At 43.0% G+C, this 21,755-nt stretch overlaps 1 protein-coding gene across 1 annotated transcript; it reads left to right on the top strand.

Annotated features, from left to right (window-relative positions):
• The first annotated feature begins 3,841 nt into the window (after positions 1-3,841).
• On the top strand, positions 3,842-15,420 carry LOC115387040 (apolipoprotein L2-like). Its single transcript, XM_030089568.1, has 4 exons — positions 3,842-4,397; positions 12,864-13,457; positions 13,610-13,729; positions 14,105-15,420. Exons 1-4 carry the CDS (start codon positions 4,384-4,386, stop codon positions 15,045-15,047), a joined length of 1,671 nt encoding a protein of 556 aa, XP_029945428.1. The 5' UTR covers positions 3,842-4,383; the 3' UTR covers positions 15,048-15,420.
• Positions 15,421-21,755: the final 6,335 nt, after the last annotated feature.

The raw sequence follows: 21,755 nt of genomic DNA, 5'->3' as shown, positions 1-21,755 counted from the left end.
CTCAACCTCTAGCCTGTGTTGCCCTGGGCCATACAGCATTTTTCTTGGCTGCTGCAGTGGAGTATGTGCTGCTGGGAATCGCGGTGACTGCAGCCCCCGTATCCAGCTTGAACTCTGTCTCCTGTCCGTTCAGCAGCAACACACCGACCCATTCATCTTCTCCTCTTGACCTCACTTTCCCAGGAAAGTGAAATCCTCCTCTTCCTCATATCTCATGTACCCCTGCGTGATGTCGTGCACACCTTTGGCTGACCTGCATGCTTTTGCATAACGTCCCTTTTTGTTGAACTTTTGACATTCAGCATCACGGGCTGGGCATTCTTTCCATGGATGTTTTTTAGCGTTCCCGCACTTGCCACAGTGAGCTGTCTGGCTGTCTGTTTTCTCATGCAGAACTTTGCCCCCCTTCTGTTTCTTTGTAATGGCTTCTACTTGTCCTGCTGTCTGCTCAGCCACTCTCAACACCAGCTGTTGTTTCTTTACTACTGCACTTTGTTTAACTTGAGTCATGGTTTTTCTAGGGTGAGTTCTGCATCCAGCTGTAGCCGCTCTGACAGCCTGGCATGTAGGATTCCCACCACTATTCTGTCCCTGATTAACTCTTTTCTCAGGGCGCCAAACTGGCAATGTTCAGCCAACGTGTGCACTGCAGTAATAAAAGTCTCCACAATCTCACCCGGTTGCTGGTTCCGACGGTTGAAGCAGGCTCTTTCATAGATCATGTTCCTTTTGCTGACAAAATGTTTTTCAAATGCCGCTGTGACAGCCTCGTACGATTTCTTCTCAGTTTCAGTCAACGGCAGCACATTCAAAACAACCTCCGCCCCCCCCCCCCCCACCCCCCCCACCCCCACCCCACCCCCCCGCCGAGTACATAAACGCATTCACCTGAAAGTCCTGTGACTGCTTGTTGAGCCCTGATGCGATCCTGTAGCAGTCAAACCGCTTGATCCACTTCGGCCATTCCTCAGGTTTTGAAAAATCAAACTTACTCGGCGGGAGGTACTGTGGAAACGGCGGCTGCTGGATGGCTAGCTACAGCTGAGCTTGTGCATTTTGTTCGCTCATTTTCCTCCTCCGTTGTCCTTCTTTCGTTTCTCCGTCGTCACTGTTCGTTACACTGAAGCACTACCACTGATCTGACACCATGCTATGTTCTGTCTAGAACTTATTGTGGGTTTAATAACTAAAAGAACGAGAGAGCCGGAACGTTGTTAACCTTATATCAGAAGCCAGGGACGAAACTCTGTGCACCCCTCAAATGGGTCCGTGGTGCAACACATCACAATCTTCATTCATAACCATTACACAACAGCCCTATTGGTTATCCCAAACCCCCGCTGCCAACCCCCCCCCTCCCACCACCACCACCACCACCCCCCAGCGAAACAGCCCAGACCCCCAGAGTGGTGAGGCCCCCATCTTCCCCTTACATTCAGTGATGGAGCTGATCACAGGGGACCAGAGGGAACCAGATTCAGCCGATTGAGCCTTTGAACAGACAGACATTGACTCCAAGCTTATATAATCAAATAAAAGATTCTTAAAATGCTTATTGCTCAGATTATCTCTGGATTTCTAATTTACAAGGATAGTTTTCTTTGCGATGCACAATATAGTGAGAATCATGTAAACGGAATTTATTGACATGTCAGTTTCACCCAGATCACCTAAGAGGCACAGTGTGGGAGTTGCAGGAATATTGCATGTGAACCATGTTGACAGGTCCTCACACACCTGAAGCCAGAACCTCTGCACTGGTGTGCAGGACCACGAGGCATGGAGGGAGCTGTCAGTCATGTTATCATTGCAATGTGAACAGATATCAGATTGTAACAGACCCATCTTCAAAATCCTTTGTCCTGTATAACAAATTCTATGCAGAATTTTGAATTGTATAGTTGTATATTTGAGTTCTTTGTCATTTAAAGGTTTTTAAACGTACCTGTGACCATGCATTTTGATCAAGGTTATTAGATAAGTCAGCTTCCCATTTTAAAGTTGGAAGCAAGATTTTATCTTCTACCTTTGATAATAGTCTATATATCTTCGATAGCAACTTTGGGTAGCTAAGGATTAATAATTCTTTGACCCTGAGAGGTAGCTGCCAGTGCAGTTGGTTGAGGGTAAATGTTTTAACTATAATAGATTTCAGTTGATGGTATTCTTAAAATGCTGTGCTGCTGATTCCATATTGTAAAGTGAAAGTATTAAGCGATAGAAATTGCCGTTTTCAATATGTTCTAACTGTCTAATTCCTTTATTTCTCCACTGAGTGAAGTTTATCATCTTTTTGTTTTGCAGGATGTCCGGGTTGTTCCAGATGGGTGTGAGTTTACACGGGATCAGAGAAGATTTGGTTAGCTTTAGAAAGTCCCACCAAGCCATAAAGAGGAACTGATGCTAATACTTTTAAAACACCGATGGGATTTGATAGTGGAACTGATGAATGGCAGGTCAGAGATGACTAGATCCTCACATAATGCTGCTCTACATCCAGCCATGGCTCATCTAGATTGTTAGGTTTAAGCCATTTGGAGTTATATTGCAGCTTGCTGGCTATGAAGTAATTACTGAAGTTAGGCAAGTCTAGTCCACCTCTGTCTTTAGTCTGTTGTAAAGTCCTTAATGTGATGGTTTATTTTTCCAGAGAAATTTGGATATAAGTGCAGGGATTTAAACCAACAGGAGGATGGTTTGGTTGGTATCATTAGAAACAGACAATTAACTTTAGGTAAAATCATCATTTTAATGGTGGCAACCCTCCTCATAAGAGATACAGGTAAGCGTCTCCACCGTAAGAGGTCATCTTCTATTGATTTCAACAACTAAACATTTTGAAAGTTCTGATATCCTGGGGGAAATGCTTATACCAAAATATCTCATGTTTCCAGACTGTATTGTAGCATTGGGTATATTTTGAACCTCACAGTTTATAGGCTTGGCTGTAGTCTTTGACCAGTTGATAGAACACCGTATTTTACGCACTATAAGGCGCACGTAAAAGCCTGTAACTTTCTCAAAATCCAACAGAGCGCCTTATAATTCGGATGTGCCTTTTTTGCGGCAATTACGATAATCACCCCGATCACATGAGGAAACAACCCCTGCTTGCTAAGCTGCTAAGCTAGCTAGTTTATACAGAGCAGCACACAAAGCTTCAGGCACATTCTCCATTCTCCCAACCGTGGAGCACGGCGTGCAGCTGCACAGCCAGCCGACGTGGGAAGCGGCTGGACACCGGGCGGCAGCCTACACGCTGCGACTCCGAGAACGGCCGGCAGCCCGCCCGCCGGGACGCCGGCTGCAGCTGAGCTGTCGGTGGGGCGCTTCACTCAGGAGACGGCAGATGGCTGAACCCCGGTGACCGAGCGAGTTCGACCAGTCGTGGCCGCGCTCAGAGCTGCATATCCGTGAAGAGGAGCGATCCTCAGTCAAACTGGCTCTGATATGTCACTTTACTCACACATTTCAACCGAGAATGGAACCACCTAGACTGCCAATATGTATTTCTCTCACACTATTCTATACATCCTATGCGCCTTAAAAAGTGGTGCGCCTCATGTATGAATTTTTTTTTAATAAAAGCCATTAATTGACTGTGCGCCTATTAACCCAGTGAGCCTTGTAGTGCCGATAATACGATAGTCAGATACTAATGAGAATTTGTCAATAAGCTTGATTGTCTGGGAGATAGAGGTTTGAGAGTTCAGCAGGAAAGGTAATACATCCTCTGCATAAAATTTTATGTTCTATATTGTTGTTGGCCAGGATCGCTCTGATTCCCTCAAATTCTATCCTCCCGTCTCTCTCTCTCTCTCTTTTTTTTTTTTTTTTTTTTGGGGGGGGGGGTTCCCTGAAGTGTTTTGATGCTCTATAGATATTTTTTGTTTTATTGTGAAAAGAATCAACTGAGTGGATTTTAATGATTTTGACTAGAAGAGTGGAGAATTTATGGATTTTGTAGATTGCGAAAGTTTTACCATACAAAGCTCTTTCAGTTTCACTTCTGTTGATAACCATCTGAGGTGACTTGGGTTCATTAAGCTGTTATGCCGCAAAAGCAAGCTGGAATGTTGTAAAACACGAATTGTTTTGTCCTCAGATTCAGCTGGAATGAATAAAACTCTTGATAACATCTTCCTGAGATTGGATGAAGGACAAAGGATGAAGATTGCATCAAATGGGTGGTGGTGGGGGGGGGGGGGGTATTGAAACCTGTCAAAACAGGAAATTAATGCAAGATCACAAAAGTATTTAAGCCAGAATCAGAGGATTCATTTCATCTCCGCACATTCAGGAGACAGAAATCCACACAGGAAACCTTCACTTTGATTTCTTCGTTCTTGGAAAAGAGAATAAACAAAGAGCTCAAGACAGACCATGTCTGCCAACAGGTAGCATTTTATTATTTATTCAACATCAAAGTTTAACTTTGGTTTTGCTCTTACTGTTCAAATTTCCTCTTGATTTAAAGAGAAAATTACCAACATGACATATTGTAGCAGCGGTTTGGGGTGAGAGGGTCAAAGGCATTGGCCTTGGTTACTGTTGTATATTTCTGTTCCATTTGTGTGACTGAGCTGTGATTTTATCGCTCTGTTTTTGTACTTTGTAACTGCATGTTTGAAAGGTCATTTTAGTTTAACCTTTGAGTGAGCCATAAACTATGTTAAACCACAGCCTTGGAGAAGATCCGGTCAGAGGATTAACGGACACTACATTTATTGCTGCCTAAGTGCTTTAAGGGAGGAAGAAGTCTAAACATCTCAACTTGTGGAACGGCCTGTCATGATAAGACAAGCCATTATCAGTGCCACAGTGAACTGGGAAGGAGGTTTGGTATTTGTCTGCCCTGGTCATAAAATCCAAGAAAGAGGTGGGGGAAAGCACCCCTCCCAAACTGGGCAAACACAGGGAATAAAATCCCTTGAATGTAACCGGTAAGCACCATTTCGCCTGGGTTTCTGTCTGAGATCAGTAATCGCAGGGCGGGGACCCGGGGCGTCCTGTATTTTGATTTTATTATTGGTATAGGCCTTCTTCGCTGTCTGATCATCTTCTTTAATAGAAAAAAAGAATCTGCGCTGAGACCTAGAGGTTTCAAGCATTCTTTATCCATTGCAAATTTAGTCTCAACATTACGTGGTGTTTTTTTTTTTTTTTTGAAATTGAAATATTCTCCTTTGCGTTTACATGGGAAACACTTAATTCAGCTTTAACTCTTGGGGTTGTGGAGGGTTCTGATTGGACAGTAGCCAGAAAAGATGTAGTTACGTCGGTTGAAAGTAAACAAACTCCACTTCTTGTGTTTTCTTTCTTGATTAACTTTGATGCTTTTAAAAGTTCTGCATTTTCGTACCTTCGCCCATCTGCTCTTTTCATTATATCGATTTTTTCTAAGGCCCTCAAAGTGTGTGGCGCTTGCTGCGGGCCGCCCTCAGAAATCAAGGTTTACTTGTCGAGTTTACATTAATACCGCTTTGAAATGACAAAGTGACCACTTTGAATTAGGTGTTTATAAGGTCATTTTGAGGTGGAATTAAGTTTAAAGTGGAATCAAACAGGAATTCAGCCTCATGTAAGTATGGCCATTATGGAACATTGTTCCAGGGCTTCAATTTTTTGGGGCTTTGTATTTTTGTCTTTCCTGTTGTGCATTTCACTTGGTTTCATCATTATCTGTTTTTGTTCAGTTATTATTGTGTTGCTCCAGTGGGTTTTGTGAATTGACAACTTGAGTGAGAAGGGTGCTGTGGCTGACGGAGCCACTCTGTGCAATGATTGAGTTCTTTAATAAAAGTCATTCTGTTCAACTGTAAAGTTCTATCATCTGAGTCCTGACCCCCCAAATTCCACCAGACGTGAAAGCGCTGCGCTGCACCGCGGAGCACCAGCGTCTTCCTCCTAAAGTTAACGCACACCAGGAGCGCAGCGCCGCGCCGTCCGGAGGGGGAGGGCCGCTCCTCGGAGAGGCTCTCGTGCTCTCAATATCACACATATAACAACACATGATATAAACAGAAAAAAAAAAAAAAAACACACCTCATTTCGCTTCTCCAAGGTCACTCTGCTCGTCCAGCCACATTGCTCTGTGATTTAGCACTTCTGGCAAGGATGAGTAGGCTACATGATTAAAGTTTTGATCTCAAATCAGTACTTTTCTTCATCCAGTACTTACTTTTGTATGGTTTATTCTATATAAAAAAAACCCGGTAATTTCCGCGTGTGCTACTGTCTGGGACCCTGTTGACCTGATTCCCCTGCCTCCCGAGGCGGCGAAATAACAGCATATAGGAAAAAGTTTATGTCCGTGAGGTCGTGCAATGTTTTATTTTGAAAGTTCCGGTGTAACTTCCTGTCTGGTGCTTTCTCAACGACGGTGAATTTACAAGGTTTAGAAGCGGCGACGCAGGAAATGGAACTGAAGCGAATTACCAGCACAATGGCGCGCACCGGTGCTTCTGGGACGCGGCGCAGCGCTTTTGCGTCCGGTGGATTTGGAATTTGTCTCATAGAAGAGAATGAGTTCTCTTGTCTGACGGGGTCGGCGGTCGAGCGCCGGGGCCCCAGTATTAATGACCTTCGCCTTCTCCTGGCGTGGGCGGCCCCACTGGTTGTGCTTTCCCACGATGCTTAGTGCCATGCCATGTCTCCTCTGCTTTGCTACGGGCAAAAAAATCGGGTGTATGTCTGTTTGTGTGTGCGTGTGTGTGTGTGTGTGTGTGTGTGTGTGTGTGGTGTGGTGTACTTATTGATGGTGCGATTTTCATTCTTTTGTTTTTATTACTGTTTTTATTGTTCAGTACTTTGCGTTGTTTTTATTATCTTGAAAAAGTGCTACACAAATAAAGTTTGATTTGATTTGATTTGATTGATTCTAAGTGCTGCACAGTACATTTCAAGAACGCGGCGCAGCGCTTTCGGATCTGGTGAAATTTGGGGGTAAGTATCTACAGTCTTCGCTGCAATATACTGCTGGTATTCTACACGACATGACGTTAATAGGTGTTTATATATTTTGGTAAAAGACACTTAATTCTATAAATACTAATGCTCAAATCTGTAAAAAAATGTAGTCACAGATGCATCCTCATGTCTGTTGACATCTGCTGGTCAGAATTTGAAACAGTTTTTTTTTGTTGTACAGAGCCTGAGTGGCCATGGGTGACCTGATGTGGTGGGGGGGTGGGCTTGGCCAAAAGATTGTCACTTGTGGTGGGGAGTCATGTCTTTCCCATGTATTTTTTTTTTCTTCTCTGGAGGATGATGATGGTGTTACTGCTGGAGCCATTCTTTCCTGCCCAACCCACTCATTACGATTCATCCATCACAAATATGGACAGTCATTAGTTTCAGCTTCCTCTGTAGGGTGGCTGGGAACTCCCTTAGGCTGTGTTTCCACCGAACGCAACTGTAGCACTCTTATGGATGAGTATAAAAGTAGAGCTACTGGACCAGATCTAGGCTCTCAGAGTGGAACAACAGTACAGAAAGCGACCAAAGACCAGACACTTCAAGTTCAAAAGCTGCCAATTTCTAAAACAATTTAAACAAGGCAACACAACAACTGCAAGGAAATAATAACATATACCATGCAGGGATTTAAAGAAATAAATGAAAATTGATTTAAAGAAAATCAAATCTACTCTCTCGGTTCAGTTTTTTGACCTGAATTATCTAACCTGTTAGTTTGATTTGATTGGTCAAACTAATACCTACTTTAGGTAAACAGGGTTTTCCTATTTTAGTTTCTTTATCTTTGAGTTAACTCTTTTTCTTTTTCTGCAGGTAAAATACTGTCTCAGATCAACCATGAATTATACTGCAAAATATCATAATGTGTATATATCACAATTCACCAAACACCAGATGGCTCTGCGCGCTGTAACCCAATGGGGACTAACGTTGTCACATGGCGGCCATCTTGGTACAGGGCCGCTGACTCACTCATTACATTAATGTCAATGGAGCGTCAACTTTGAAATACAAATTGATTGCTCAATTTTCGATCGATTTTCAAACAACTTGGTTTGTTAGACATGTAGATGTTTATCTGCATGCAAAACAAAAAGTTGTGATTTTAACATTTAGTCTGAATCATAGCAACATAACATAAGTGATAAATCAAACAGTCTGTAAAGCCGTCAATAATTCAATGAGTTGAGTATTTTTTAGTTAGTGTAAATCAGTCACCTTCCCTTAGCTTACACAGAGCGCCCCAGAGTGGTCCACTGTCCTAAGATGGCCGCCAGTGAACGATGTTGTTGACTCCGCCTTAAAGCTAGGGTTGGCGATCTGAATGAGATACATTTTTTTAAATACTGGCTAAAATGATCTTTATGACCCGATGGGAAGCAATTCATAGTGTGTTTTTAAAGTAGTTTGGAAAATATCCGCTATCTACAGCAGGAGTACAACGGGAAAAACAGCAACCAATAGTCTTATAGTATAATTCATGGTTGATCTGAGACAGTATTTTACCTGCAGAAAAAGAAAAAGAGTTAACTCAAAGATAAAGAAACTAAAATAGGAAAACCCTGTTTACCTAAAGTAGGTATTAGTTTGACCAATCAAATCAAACTAACAGGTTAGATAATTCAGGTCAAAAAACTGAACCGAGAGAGTAGATTTGATTTTCTTTAAATCAATTTTCATTTATTTCTTTAAATCCCTGCATGGTATATGTTATTATTTCCTTGCAGTTGTTGTGTTGCCTTGTTTAAATTGTTTTAGAAATTGGCAGCTTTTGAACTTGAAGTGTCTGGTCTTTGGTCGCTTTCTGTACTGTTGTTCCACTCTGAGAGCCTAGATCTGGTCCAGTAGCTCTACTTTTATACTCATCCATAAGAGTGCTACAGTTGCGTTCGGTGGAAACACAGCGTAAGGGAGTTCCCAGCCACCATACAGAGGAAGCTGAAACTAATGACTGTCCATATTTGTGATGGATGAATCGTAATGAGTGGGTTGGGCAGGAAAGAATGGCTCCAGCAGTAACACCATCATCATCCTCCAGAGAAGAAAAAAAAATACATGGGAAAGACATGACTCCCCACCACAAGTGACAATCTTTTGGCCAAGCCCACCCCCCCACCACATCAGGTCACCCATGGCCACTCAGGCTCTGTACAACAAAAAAAAACTGTTTCAAATTCTGACCAGCAGATGTCAACAGACATATATCTATAGGCTCTCCTACTCTATTGTCCAGTGTGCCCACTCCCCCTGCATGTCATGGGCAAGATCCTTGTCCTTAGTTTGGCTTGTATTAAGCCATGTGGGCAAAACCTGACCAAAACCCCTGAGGTTCACAATCTTAGGTTCTCACGAATCACAGACCCCGTGAATATCCCTTCACGTGTCTTTCTTCGCATACTTGTCTTCCCTTTCTTAACTGGCTGCTATCAGCTTCTTCTCCAGCTTTCAGCTCCATGCACTGAGCTTTGGCTGGAAGAGGTGCACGGCAACTCTTAAAGGGGCAAGTCACAATTTTTTGTCTGACAATTCTTAATTAATAAACACAAAGACTGCTACAACAATTTTTAAAACGTCCTAAATAATTCTATACACATATTTTTGAACTTTTCACATGAATTTATACATTTTAAAACACATTTTCTAATAATCTATTTACACCATGATGTCATTTTGTAATGTGGGTTACGCAACGCAAATTTTTTGCATGCTTCTTTGATGCCATGTTGGAAAGCTCAAAACCAAATTAGCCGGGCTCACACTGGATGCCCGTGCGTGTCTGGTCCACCTCTAGTATGGAATTACTGCAGTTCTGTCGCTCACACTGCCTCAGTGCTTCTGCTGTCTGCTGAAGGAGGTTGCCAGATCTGATGTGTCCCAAACATAATGTTAAAATCGTCTCAACAATAAAAAGAAGCCCAAATCTCCATCTCTGTAGAAAATGCATGTTAAAACTGTAAAAAATGTATTCGCATAATACTAATAATTAAAAAAAACATGTCACAAACACATAAACATTTCATCAACCCACTTGTCGGGTTCAAAAGAACCTTGATTGTGCAGAAACCCGCCCAATCCGGCAACGCAGTCACTCTGGTCATAGAGCTTTGTTTTGTGCAATTTTTGCATCGTTTGACTTTCCTACAATGACTAAGTACAACATCGTTCATTTTTTTAGTGCATTAGATCATGTTATTTGTTATATATTCCACCAGAAGAATTAAAAAACACAATGTTAAGGCAAACACACGACACATTTTATTTTGAAATCACAGATTTTGGAACTTGGGCTGTCACCATATCAAATTTTCTCTTCATGATTATCATGGGCAAAAAATGTCCCGATAACGATATTATCATGATATCAGCAAAAATTTAACTAATAATGGTACAAACATTCAGATTCATCTTTAATTTTATTTTTGTTTTCTCTCTTTTCCCAGATGAATTACATTCAGAACATCTGTCAAATGAGGTGTTGAAACAATATGAGAACAGCAACTGTACAACTGCATACAAAAAGTGTAGTTACACTCAACTAATTAAAATCTGATGAAGTGATTAACAGAGGATCCATAGTGTTACCCCCTTTCGCAGATACTTTAGCTCGGCATTTCTTGCATATTGGCGTGTCGTCAAACTTGTCCACCTCCACTTTTAGGAACCCAAAAAACTCCCACACCACTGACTTCACTTTTTTCGGGTTAGAATAGAGTGTCTCGCTGTCGTTGTCAGCCGCCGCCGACATGCTTAGTTCACTCGTGACGCTCGCTAACTGGGAGCCACGCTAGCTCGGAGCCATGCCAGCTACTGCTGCTCCTGCTGTGTTTATAGGTGAGGGGAGGGGGAGGGGGAGGGGGGCTGCAGGAGGGAGACGAAGCAGGGCGGAAGAACAGGAGTGGATTTTGAAAATACACTTCAACACGTTTCAAGTGGCACTAGATCCTCTATGCGATATTATCATGTGTGCATTTTGAACACAATATTGAAATTTTATTTTTTAATACCACGATTATCGTCAATACCGGTATACCTCGACATCCCTGTTTGGAACACGTATCTACTTTCCTTCTGGCATCCCACTTGCTTGTGTTTAGATTGAAGCGGCAGGGCTCTGGAGTGAGGAAAAATAGGATCCTTGCTGTAAGTTTCCGGGCCGCGGCCCTGTAGCTTTGCAGAGCTGAGGTGGCTTGGGCATCTGTTAAGGACACCTCCTGGACGCCTCCCTGGGGAGGGGTTCTGGACATGTTCCACCGGGAGGAGACCCCAGGGAAGACCTAGGATAAGCTAGAGAGACGAGTCTCATGGCTGGCCTGGGAACGCCTTGGGATCCTCCATGAAGAGCTGGAGGAAGTGTCTGGGGACAGGAAGTCTGGGCATCTCTGCTGAGACTGCTCCCCCCGCAACCCGATCCCGAATAAGTGTTTGGAGATGGATGGGATGGGATGGATGGATGGATACTGGGACATCAAATTGAACTGAACCCTCTCATTAATCAATAAATTGCCTTGACCAAAAAAAAAAAAAAAACTAACAAAAAATATTTCTCAAAAGCAAATTTCTTCAATTTGTTGGTGTTTTTTGTGAGTTGGTTTTGGCCCATGTGTTTGACACCCTTGGTGTAGATCCAGGGTTCGCAGTAGGCGGACTGCAGTCCACATCCAGACCGCAGACCACCTCTTTGTGGACCCAAGGAAAAAAACGAAAACACAGCGCACAGCTCTGACTGACTGACACGAGGTGAGACTGACTGAGAGCTAGCGAGCAAGTGAGCGAGAGAGAGAGAGAGAGAAAAACGATTGTTCAGTCCTTCTCCTTTACTGAAAAATGGAGCATCATATCATAGAACATGTCACAACTTCTTCTGGCACCGTCTCGCTGTCTGAAACACTTTTTTTGTTATGGACAAACTGTGGCTAGTACAGAAGTCCAACAACAAAACACCACTTGGGTTCAGATCGGGGAGGCCGTGCGATCCAATCACCCACCTTCCAGGTCTCACTGTCGCTGCCCACGTGGGCGTTGAAGTCCGCCTCTCGAGAAGGGCTGGACTCTCCACTTCTCCATAAAGAAGACATTTTTAATAAATTTAGGTCCCCGCAGTGTAGATAAACCATGCACACACGTTTGTTTTCATACTTCAGGGGGCACTGCATTGATTTAAAAAAAAAAAACCATAGCTGCAACTTAATCATCCCCCAAACTTGAAATTCAAGGCTTCGTTTACACAGCATTTCAAGGGAAAATGCATCATATTTTTCATTGAAGAAAACTTTCACCTTTTGGCAATGCTTTAATAATCTGTTGCCACAGAAATGGCAATAATGCTGGAAATGATGTAGTTTTCATGGAGATCCACTAGTTGATGCGGCTGTTTGTTTTTGTGATGAAACCATTGTATTATTCTATCTGGTATTGCACACACCCTGCAGACAACAATACACTTGAAGCATTAACAATGGAGAACACAGACATTCATATGGACAGACCACCAAGTTGGATTGTTATTAAAATGACTTTCAACCCTAAAACTACGAAGTCCAAGAGATTCTGGACTGGCACCAAGACCAGGACCACTATAATCTGGACTGAGAATCATGAGACTCTGGAGGAAAACATTCTCATTGTTTATCGACTGAGCATGTGCAGAACAACTTATTACTATGGCCGTGGTGTGGAGTCCCAGGAGCAGCGTTTCAGAAAAGGGTTCATCCTCTTCCACATAGACGTTGCATTTTAGTAACTCCGAGCACTGATGTTTAAAAAGATACCAGAAATACAAAGTTTTACATTTTCACCTCAACTTGCCTAAGTTCACATTGAAGAGGCTGCATTTTGTATTTCTTCTGAACTGACAGGCAACATGTTCTCAACCTCTTCTGTTTCAGTGAAGACCTGCAGGTGGCACTGTTGGAGTACACTAAAGACACCCTCACATACATCCACACTGTGAGGACATTCTGTGAGATGTCTTCTAAGTGGAAGCAGTTCAGGGAGACTGAGGTGGAAATGCTGAAGGACATCAAAGACAGAGCTGAGAAACTAGAGCCAAATCTCAGAGACGTGACCCAGTCTGAGAACAAAGGAAAGGCCTTTCAGCAGTACATGAAGAAGACATTCAACAGTTCTTTTGTAGACAGACAGCGTACAGAGCTGGAGGGCGAGCTGACCGAGCTGCTGAAGGACGTCCTGCAGGTTCTAAAAGAGATCAGCTCCTTCCTGGAGGCTGTGGAGAAACTAGCTTCCACCTCACTGGAGGTCTTCACAGAGAATAAGCTGCTCCATCTGCCCAGAGACGTCACGCTGAATCACTTTCAGGTCGTGGTCTTGGCTGCGAATGCAATCTGTCCTCTGGTGTTGGACTTCAAGATAGACATGGATCCGTTTTTCCTCCCGAGGCTTCAGAATGTGGAGGTCCTGGCGCACCAGCTGGAAAAATACATCCAGACCATCAGCAACATCTGTGAGAAGTTTGGGAAAAGGTAATCGATCACAGATCCATATACAAAACCGAAAGTATTGATACCCACATCAAAGTAAATTTCACTGAAGACATGATTCAAATGTCCGTAATTTTCACACTTACTTTACTTTGCTTTAGTTTTCAACTCAAACTTGACTTCGTTCCTCTCAGCTGCTTTAGTGACTTTGACCTGGAAACGGTTGGAGAGACGGTGGTCGACCTGAGTGCTCGTTTACCTGAAGAAGACATCCAGAGGATGCTCGATCACATTAACCAGCTGGCTGAGATCAGGTGACTTTCTTCCTTTGTCTTCACCATTCGGCAAATCATTAGGAAACTAAAGTCTCTCTCTCTCTGATTGTGAGTTCTCTGGCACAGATGGTTCATCAGGGTTTCAACCTTTAATTGGTTTATTGGCCTTTTCATCCCTCCCTCCAGACAGTGAAGACTCCTCCTCTCCTTCACTGGAGAGCCTCCTATTGAGCCCCAGTCACTACTGTGAGTGACTGGAAGAGAGTTAATCAATGAAGAATCACGGCAGGTGTTCCCCCTGACCTCTCTCCAGTGCTTCCCTGAGCCAGCTTCACACACGTTCCCCTGCAGCTGTCATGTAAACGTATCCTGAGTCTATTCAGTGTTTCTTTGTTCTCTCGTTTCTCCTCTCAGGAACGATCCACACTTCCGGATGGCATTCCTATTCAAACAGGTATCAGCTGAACACTTTGTCACTGAGTTTAAGAACCGACAGCCCAGAATGCTGACATTCCTGAAGGATCTGGAGGACACCGCCGTTAAGCTGGACAGGATGAACAAGGGAGCGAGGATTTCCACTGTGGCCGGTAGTTCAGTGGGGGCGGTCGGTGGCGTTCTGTCCATCGTTGGCTTGGCGTTGATACCTTTCACTGCCGGAGTGTCCCTGTCTCTGACTCTGGCCGGGGTTGGACTGGGAATCACCAGCGGCGTCAACAGCATCGTGACCACTGCCACTGAAATGGGAGTGAACAAAACTCAAGAGAAAAAAGCCAATAACTCCTTCCAGAACTTCATGGAGGATGTGCAGAGGATCCAGGATTGTGTGGATGAAGCAAAATGTCTGACAGACTCTGAAGTGACAGCTAACACGGGAGAAATGAATGTGGAAGTCAACTCTGAGGTTGGTGCTGGTGGGATGGGCATTGATGTGGTGGTTGATACTGCCTGTGCTATTAATGTTTTAAAAAGTGAGCAGGCTGCAGCAGGTGCTGGTAGAGTTTTGGCTCAGGAGGGGAAAGCTCTTAGTAGCATTCCCAGAGTGGCCTCAGATATCCCTGATCTCGGTCAGGCAGCAGCCAAAACCTCTGTTGCTGTAACCAAAACAGCCCGAGCTGGTTTCATCACACTTAACGCTCTCTTCCTGGGTATGGACGTCTTCATGATCTACAAAACCAGCAAGAATCTGGCCAAAGGCAGCGAGACTCAAGTGTCAAAATTCATCCGAGCCAGAGCGGCGCTGTGGAGCTCAGTGATGGATTCATGGCAGAAGATGTTCGACTCTCTGGTCCAAGGTTTGGAAACATTGAAGGAGAAGGAGGCCGTTCTGGAGTCACCGTTTTACCCGAGACTGAGATAAAAAAACAAATAGAAACCAAAGAGGAGGAGCAGTCTGAAGAGGAAGTAAAACCACAAAATCAAATGTAACACAGCAATATCTACAAGATTTAAAATTTGATTTGTAAATGTTCTCATTGCATCTGTTTGAGGCAGTTCACTAAATGATTATTTCAAGACTTTTAAGTTTCTTTGCTGTCTATTGTCAATTACTTTTTTTTGTGTGATTATAATCCTTTTATGCATCGGCACCTTTAGACATTTATGAGTAAATACTAATTAAAGTGTACTTTGCGATCATACATTGCTTCTTTATTCAATGTTTCTGTCTGTTAAAGTGGCTTCAAATCACTGTTGTACCTTGTGGTATATAAATAAAGCTGAATTGAATTGAATCAGGAAACTCTGACTCCTGGTCTGGTCTCTCGGTTCTCATGTTTCACCACACGATGGCAGCATTTCTTGGTTGCATCTTTGAAAAGTGTTAATTGAATACAAAATACAAAACCAAAGAGGGAACAGAGGAAAGTCATATTCTAAGTCTGTCTGCCTTCCAAGATGTTAAATTAACCTTAACTTGACATGATCAGACTCAACATGATCTGTAATAAAGAGGTTTCAGTGAACTGTATGAACATATGCTCTTTGTAGTCATAAATGGACTCATTAAAGGAGTCTCAGTGGAGAAAACAAATCTACAAGTATCTGAAGAATTGTGTTTCACAAATTATACTACATATAAATACATAGAGTTTAAACTGTTGCAATTATCGGCTCATGAGCTGTTTCTTTCAGCCAGACACTTGAAGGTGCAATCAGTAACATCATGAACTTTCCTTCTCCTCCTCCCCTTGGAGAGGGCAGTAGTGGTGTGATGTTCAAAGAGCGAGTTGTTTGTTTTCCACTTGGTGACCTGTCTGCTCCCATCTGTAATGATAGCATCAAGGGTCATCAGGTTCTCATTCACAAGGCGCTTCAGACCGTCCAACTCACGCCAGGTGCTACTGGGAACCTCAGACCTCTGAAAAGTAGAGAACACAGACAAAGACATTGTGTGTGAAATGACACAGACACTGGAATGCAACAGAAGCGACAAGCACTAAATTACCGTATTGGCCCGAACATAAGACGACTCCGATTATAACACGATCCCTATTTTTCAAAGATCATTTTGTGAAAAAAAAAAAAAAAAAAAATGCTGAAGACAATAAGGTCACTCATAAAATAACTTTTTATTATACAATTATTATAAACTCAAAAACTCACAACTGAGATCACATTTCACGAGATATAAAATGAAAAAATATATTTTCTTTCTCAAAATAAGAAACAATAAGCAACAAATAAGAAGCCTCAAGGGGTCAAAACTGCATAAATGATGTAAATAACTTTCCAGTGCCTTCAGCTGAATCAGGCTCTGGTGGTGGACATTCCGTCTGTTTTTCAGAGACGTATTCACTCACCCTTCTATCAGTCTCTCCGAAGCGTCGCTCTCGGGACCACGGAAAGCTTTTCTCATAGTGTTAGCATCTGCAGGCGTTTTTTCTGTGCTCTCCAATAAGAACGAGGCGCTCTGCTACACCAGATCTCCTGGCGGCTTGGCAGTGGTTTGATGACTCTGCTGCGTTGATCACCATCAGTTTAAAGATGGTATCATAACTTCTCCTCTGTTGTTTGCTCAGTTGTCCAGCGTTTGAGCCCCTTTGTTCCAGATGATCCGCCATTTTTCATCAGATCATTTGATCTCATTTCATCACTCCACTCGCTCTCTGGTCAGTGATACTTTGGCTCCATCTAGCGGCGCAGATGGGCATTGACCATCTACCGTAAGTCCGCGATTATAACACCACCCCACTTTTGAGGATGCAATTTCTGGAAAAAAAACCTTAATTTATATTCGGGCCAATACGGTAATAATCACTTTGTTTTTTCTTGTGTTCATGCTACCTGCACCAGCTGGAGGTCAGTGACCTTGGTGATCACGTCCTCACTGACGGTATAAGAGTCATTCTTGGCACAGTGGCCTGGACTGTTGGACCTCCATTCTCCAGATACTGCCAGGCCACCAAGCTCCTCCAGCTGTCTGAGGGAGTTTGCCTCTTCTTCTTTCCACTGAATAGGGTAGAGGGGGCAGTTTTTGAGATGAGGAATATGGGAGAACGTCCAGGGTGCAAACGGTGAAAGAGTGCCACACACTGCCACCTGCAGGAGAGGAAAAAAAAAATTCCCCGTGTGGTGACGGGGCGTGGCTGAGGCCGGGTGTAGAGTGAAGAGAGTGGGGTGAGCAGGCCGTGGAGATTCCTTATTGTCTCCTCCTCCTCATCCTCCTCTCCTGGGCTTGAAAATTTCAGTGCCAGAGGAGGTGGAAGCGACCCACGAGAGAGTTTCATGTATGGACCGAGGCAGATGTCAGACGATGGTCTGCGGAAGTTTTAGATTTTGGGCAGTGAATGAGGGAGGCTGGGGAGGCTCCCCAAACAGTGTGCTTTTTTATCTTTATTTTTGAGTGTAGTAAAAATCATGGAGACTCTGACCAGGCTGGTGTTCTCCCTGCAGCCGAACACATGGACAGGCCACAGCCTATCACACCCGTGAGGGTCCTTAGAAATATGAAGTGTTTTAAAGAATAAATAGTCCAATATACAATCACCACCTATCCCAACCAGCCACCCAGATGAAGGCTTCTGGGAAGCTTTGCGCCGAGTTTATCAGCTGGTATAAGTCAGTCATCTGTTCTTATCAGCCTTCTTTCAGCTCATCACTTTTGTCCCGAACAGCATCCTCATGAGAAACACCATCAGCCTTCAGTGAGTCTTCACTGTCCACCTGGACTCTACAATCCTCAAAACGACAGTATCCAGTGCAGGTGAACACAGGGCTCTGTCACTTGATCCAGTGGTTTTTACTGAGTGCCTCTTACAGGACAAACTGCAATAAGAATGACGAGTTCTCTGGCTGTAACATTTGTCCAGTGTGGAGTTGGTGAATTCCTTGTCAGTCTGTCTGTTAGTTATCGGTGTTGTGGTTTCGGATTGTTCTCTGTTATATGTGATATGTCGTATTGTGAATTTATATATACAGTATGTAGCACTATATAAGTGTAGACCATAAGTGTAGACCATTTATATATGTTATGCTACCCCCCGCTCCCCCTCTCTTTATCTTTCTCTCTTTTTCTCTCTCTTGCTCTCCGATCGTTTCCGTCTCGGTCCTTTCCGGCAGCCATGCCAGATGCCAGTCTCAAATAAAGGCAGCAGCAGGAGGAGATTCAGTCTGTTCCTGCTGCTAAGATTAAAATCTGTTCGGACAGTAAAAGGCTTCGTTCATACAATATTGCACGCCCCAGCTGCCGAACAGGACAAGGGTAAAGAATTTTTTTTTTTTTTAATAGTTGATTAATTGCTCAATGTTCACCTTTAGTATGAAAAAATGTGATAATTTTTTTCATGTAGAAATCAACAGGACTCTCTGTAATAGAATTTAAAAAATACTGAAACTTGACCTTTTCACTTTCATCCTCTGAGGAGGCCTGGAGGTCATTTGGTGACGTCGGTGTCTTGCTTTTGCGGTTTAAGTCAGAATCTGGGGCATTGTAAGAATCTTGGTTTCATCAATGTTTTTTTTTTTTTTTTTTTTTTAATTGATTCCAAGCTTGTTTGAAGTATTGCACCTGCAGAAAGCACCTGCAGTGTGTCTTCCACCAGAAACACATGGATGGATGGCTCACCTTCATCTGAGTCTACACCACTCTCTGTTGTCTGTTGATGATACAGTATCTGTAAACATTTCCAGCAAGGAGAACAGGGCTGGAGGGGTCTGTTCCTTCTTCACCTGCTGCTTTCTTATCAAAGTTCACCTGTAAATGGCTTCTTCCTCCTCATCATCGCTCTGTATTTGCTTGGTGTTGCTCTCTGATGGAAATCCACCTTTGGTTTCGTCCTGTCCATCTTTTCCAGACGCCTCCTGAAGCCTTTGTTTTTCACTGATATCATCTCCCAAACATAAAGAAGGAAATACTTTCATTTAATTGTTGGTTATATCTTGAATCCTAACAATATTATCAGAAAAAGAACTGTAGACTTGTATAATTTGTTAAAAATGACAATGTGAGAAATCACACCCAACACTAGAGGGCGTATGGCTGTATCACTGAGAAAGAACACCAGATAAACCTTCTGTTGAACAATTAATTAACTTAACATTAACAAAGACAGTTAATAAATATTTTTAGTACTTTATGGTAAGAATTAATTTAACAGTTGCACGCGTCTTTTTTTAAAAAGGGAACAGGTAATTGAAACATTCTATTGATTTTTAATTTTAGCCCACCTTGAAGAAGAACCTCTGCAAACCTCCTCAACATAAAAAAGAGCACTGAGTCAGTCAAGGGACAATAATATCAATAAGCAGATTCAGGGCAAATTTTGCCGTTTTTTTTTTTTTTCTTTTTTGGTTGTCTGATAAATGAGGTGATTTCAATATAGATTTCAGCTCAAGAAGAAAAGAAAGGGATGTAATTTGTGTTTTGGAAAACTTGTGTTGATTTTGCATGGAGGAAAGTACAATGAATTCTATAATCAACGGAAGCATCCTCAGTGACCTCAGGAAAAATCAGGACATATCCATTGTCAGCAGAACTAAAGAACTGAGAGAATAACCATGGGCTCTGGAAGTGCTGCCGGTTGTCTGGGCCCCGAGGGCCTTTCTGGTGATCTTTAATCACTCTTCATATTCTGCATGTGGACTCAGTCATGGTGTTGTCTTGTGGGCTGTTAGACTAATGACTTTCTGGATCAGGTCTCTCCTGATGCCCTGGTTTGTAACTTGATACCTGGATCCTCAGTTTGCACGTCCCAGATAACCACCAGCTACTGTATGTCCTACTGTAAAGCCTGTAGGATGTTCTCTGTTCTCTCTCTGTTGAGGTGCAGCAGCCAGTCGTCTGGAGTTTCGGTTCTAATTGAGGGATCATCGGATCTTTGCTCTCCCTTCTCTACACTCGTTTGTTTCCTTCACTCTCTGTCTCTCTTTCTGTCTTTCTGTCCCCCTGTCAGGTCCAGCAAAATCATGTATCAGTATTCAAAATAAATAAAATAAAATCACATTATCAAGAGGAGCTTCATACTAATAAACTCCTCTGGGAAGAGTAAATCTGCCGGTCACATTCCAGCAGCCAGACCTCCATTCTGCTGCTTTGATGCTGGACAGGACAGGTTAAAAAAAGATTCAGACCCCCGGTTCCACATTCAATGGGGGTCCATTTACCATCTCACACTGGCAACGAGTGAATGTCAAATGAAGCCTCATTAACCACTTGTTACTGTTTTCTGAAGCCAGTGGATGGCACTTCTGGTTTTAAAAAGAGCTTGAAGGACTGACAATGAAATGTGTTTTCTAATATTTCTGGAAAACATAACGCCATTTGGTGGCTTCATGGAATATAGACAGTTACTGATGAGGCCTCATCTGCCCATCTTGACTGGCATCTGGAAAAGAAATGCTACAGTCCACAAACACCAAACTGAGTCCTGTTTTCTTTGTTTTCCGACCTGCCCTGAATGAAGGGAATTAGTTAACCCAGAAAGTTAGGGAAGTATCAGCCCGGAGCAGAGATGAAAGTCTCTATCACCTCACTTGGGTTTTTAGGGTATCGCATCCAAAACAGGAACACAGGAGACCATCTTGGATGGGTCTAGTTTCCTCACAGAGATTTGGACCCAAGTGATGACCAATCTGATTCTGGCTTAAAGGTGCTGTAGGCAGGATTTTGCTAGTCAAGGCTAATTTTTCTGTGTTTTCTTTCGATTAAATGTTAGAGTATCCATTGACAGTCCTTTATGAGTGTAGCATAATTGCACTACCGCGAGGGCGCAGCGTTTCCATCTGTCTCTGTTCTGAGCTGAAAAGGAATCTCGACAGCTCCAGGTATCTTTGACCAATCAGAAGAGCCCATGAGGCTCTAACCGTGATTGGTCGAGGGGCATTCGTCACACGTTCTTGTGGGAGGGGCTTAACTTGCGTAAGGGCGTAATGTCAGAGAAAACAGGACAGGACTGGCTGTGCTGGGTTTCAAATCGCCATCTTAGATGGGTCAAATCGCCATCTTGCTTAGGTAACCCTAAGCAAGATGGCGGAGATGCTGAATCCTAACTACAGCACCTTTAAGAGTGTAATTATAATGGGTGTGGATTGTTGTTCGATTAACGTGACTCAAAACAAAATACTTGGGCGGCTGTGGTTTGGTTGGTTTATTGCTCGTCTCTCAATCCAAAGGTCACAGGTTGATTTTCCTGTCTGGTCCTTTAATGGCAGGTACCTCCATTAGTGTGTGAATGTGAAAAACAATGTAAAGCACTTTGACATTTGCTCAAGTGGCAGAAAAAGTGACATAGAATAGAAATTTGTTGACAACTGTGACATAAAGTCATTGTTGAAAGAGCCTCCAACCCTCAACAGGACAACATGCTCTCTGGCAAAAAAAAAATGCTTTATTCACACCTTTGTTCATCATAATTTGGTGTCTTTATAAATGTATTACATTGATGCAGGGTTTGATTCAGGCTCAGGCTTTTGTAGGTTTGGACATTTCAGGAAGGAAAGCTTCATGTGACACAATGAGGGAAAAGGGTAAGACTGAAACTACCTCTCTACTTTGTTTGACAGAAATAACTTTAAAAAAAAACATGGAGATGTTTGAACATGCAAAGAAGCATCTGAGGTGGTTTCAATG

Source organism: Salarias fasciatus, chromosome 4, assembly GCF_902148845.1.
Source record: "Salarias fasciatus chromosome 4, fSalaFa1.1, whole genome shotgun sequence".
Lineage (NCBI taxonomy): Eukaryota > Metazoa > Chordata > Actinopteri > Blenniiformes > Blenniidae > Salarias > Salarias fasciatus.
This window is presented reverse-complemented; position numbering and strand designations above follow the sequence as displayed.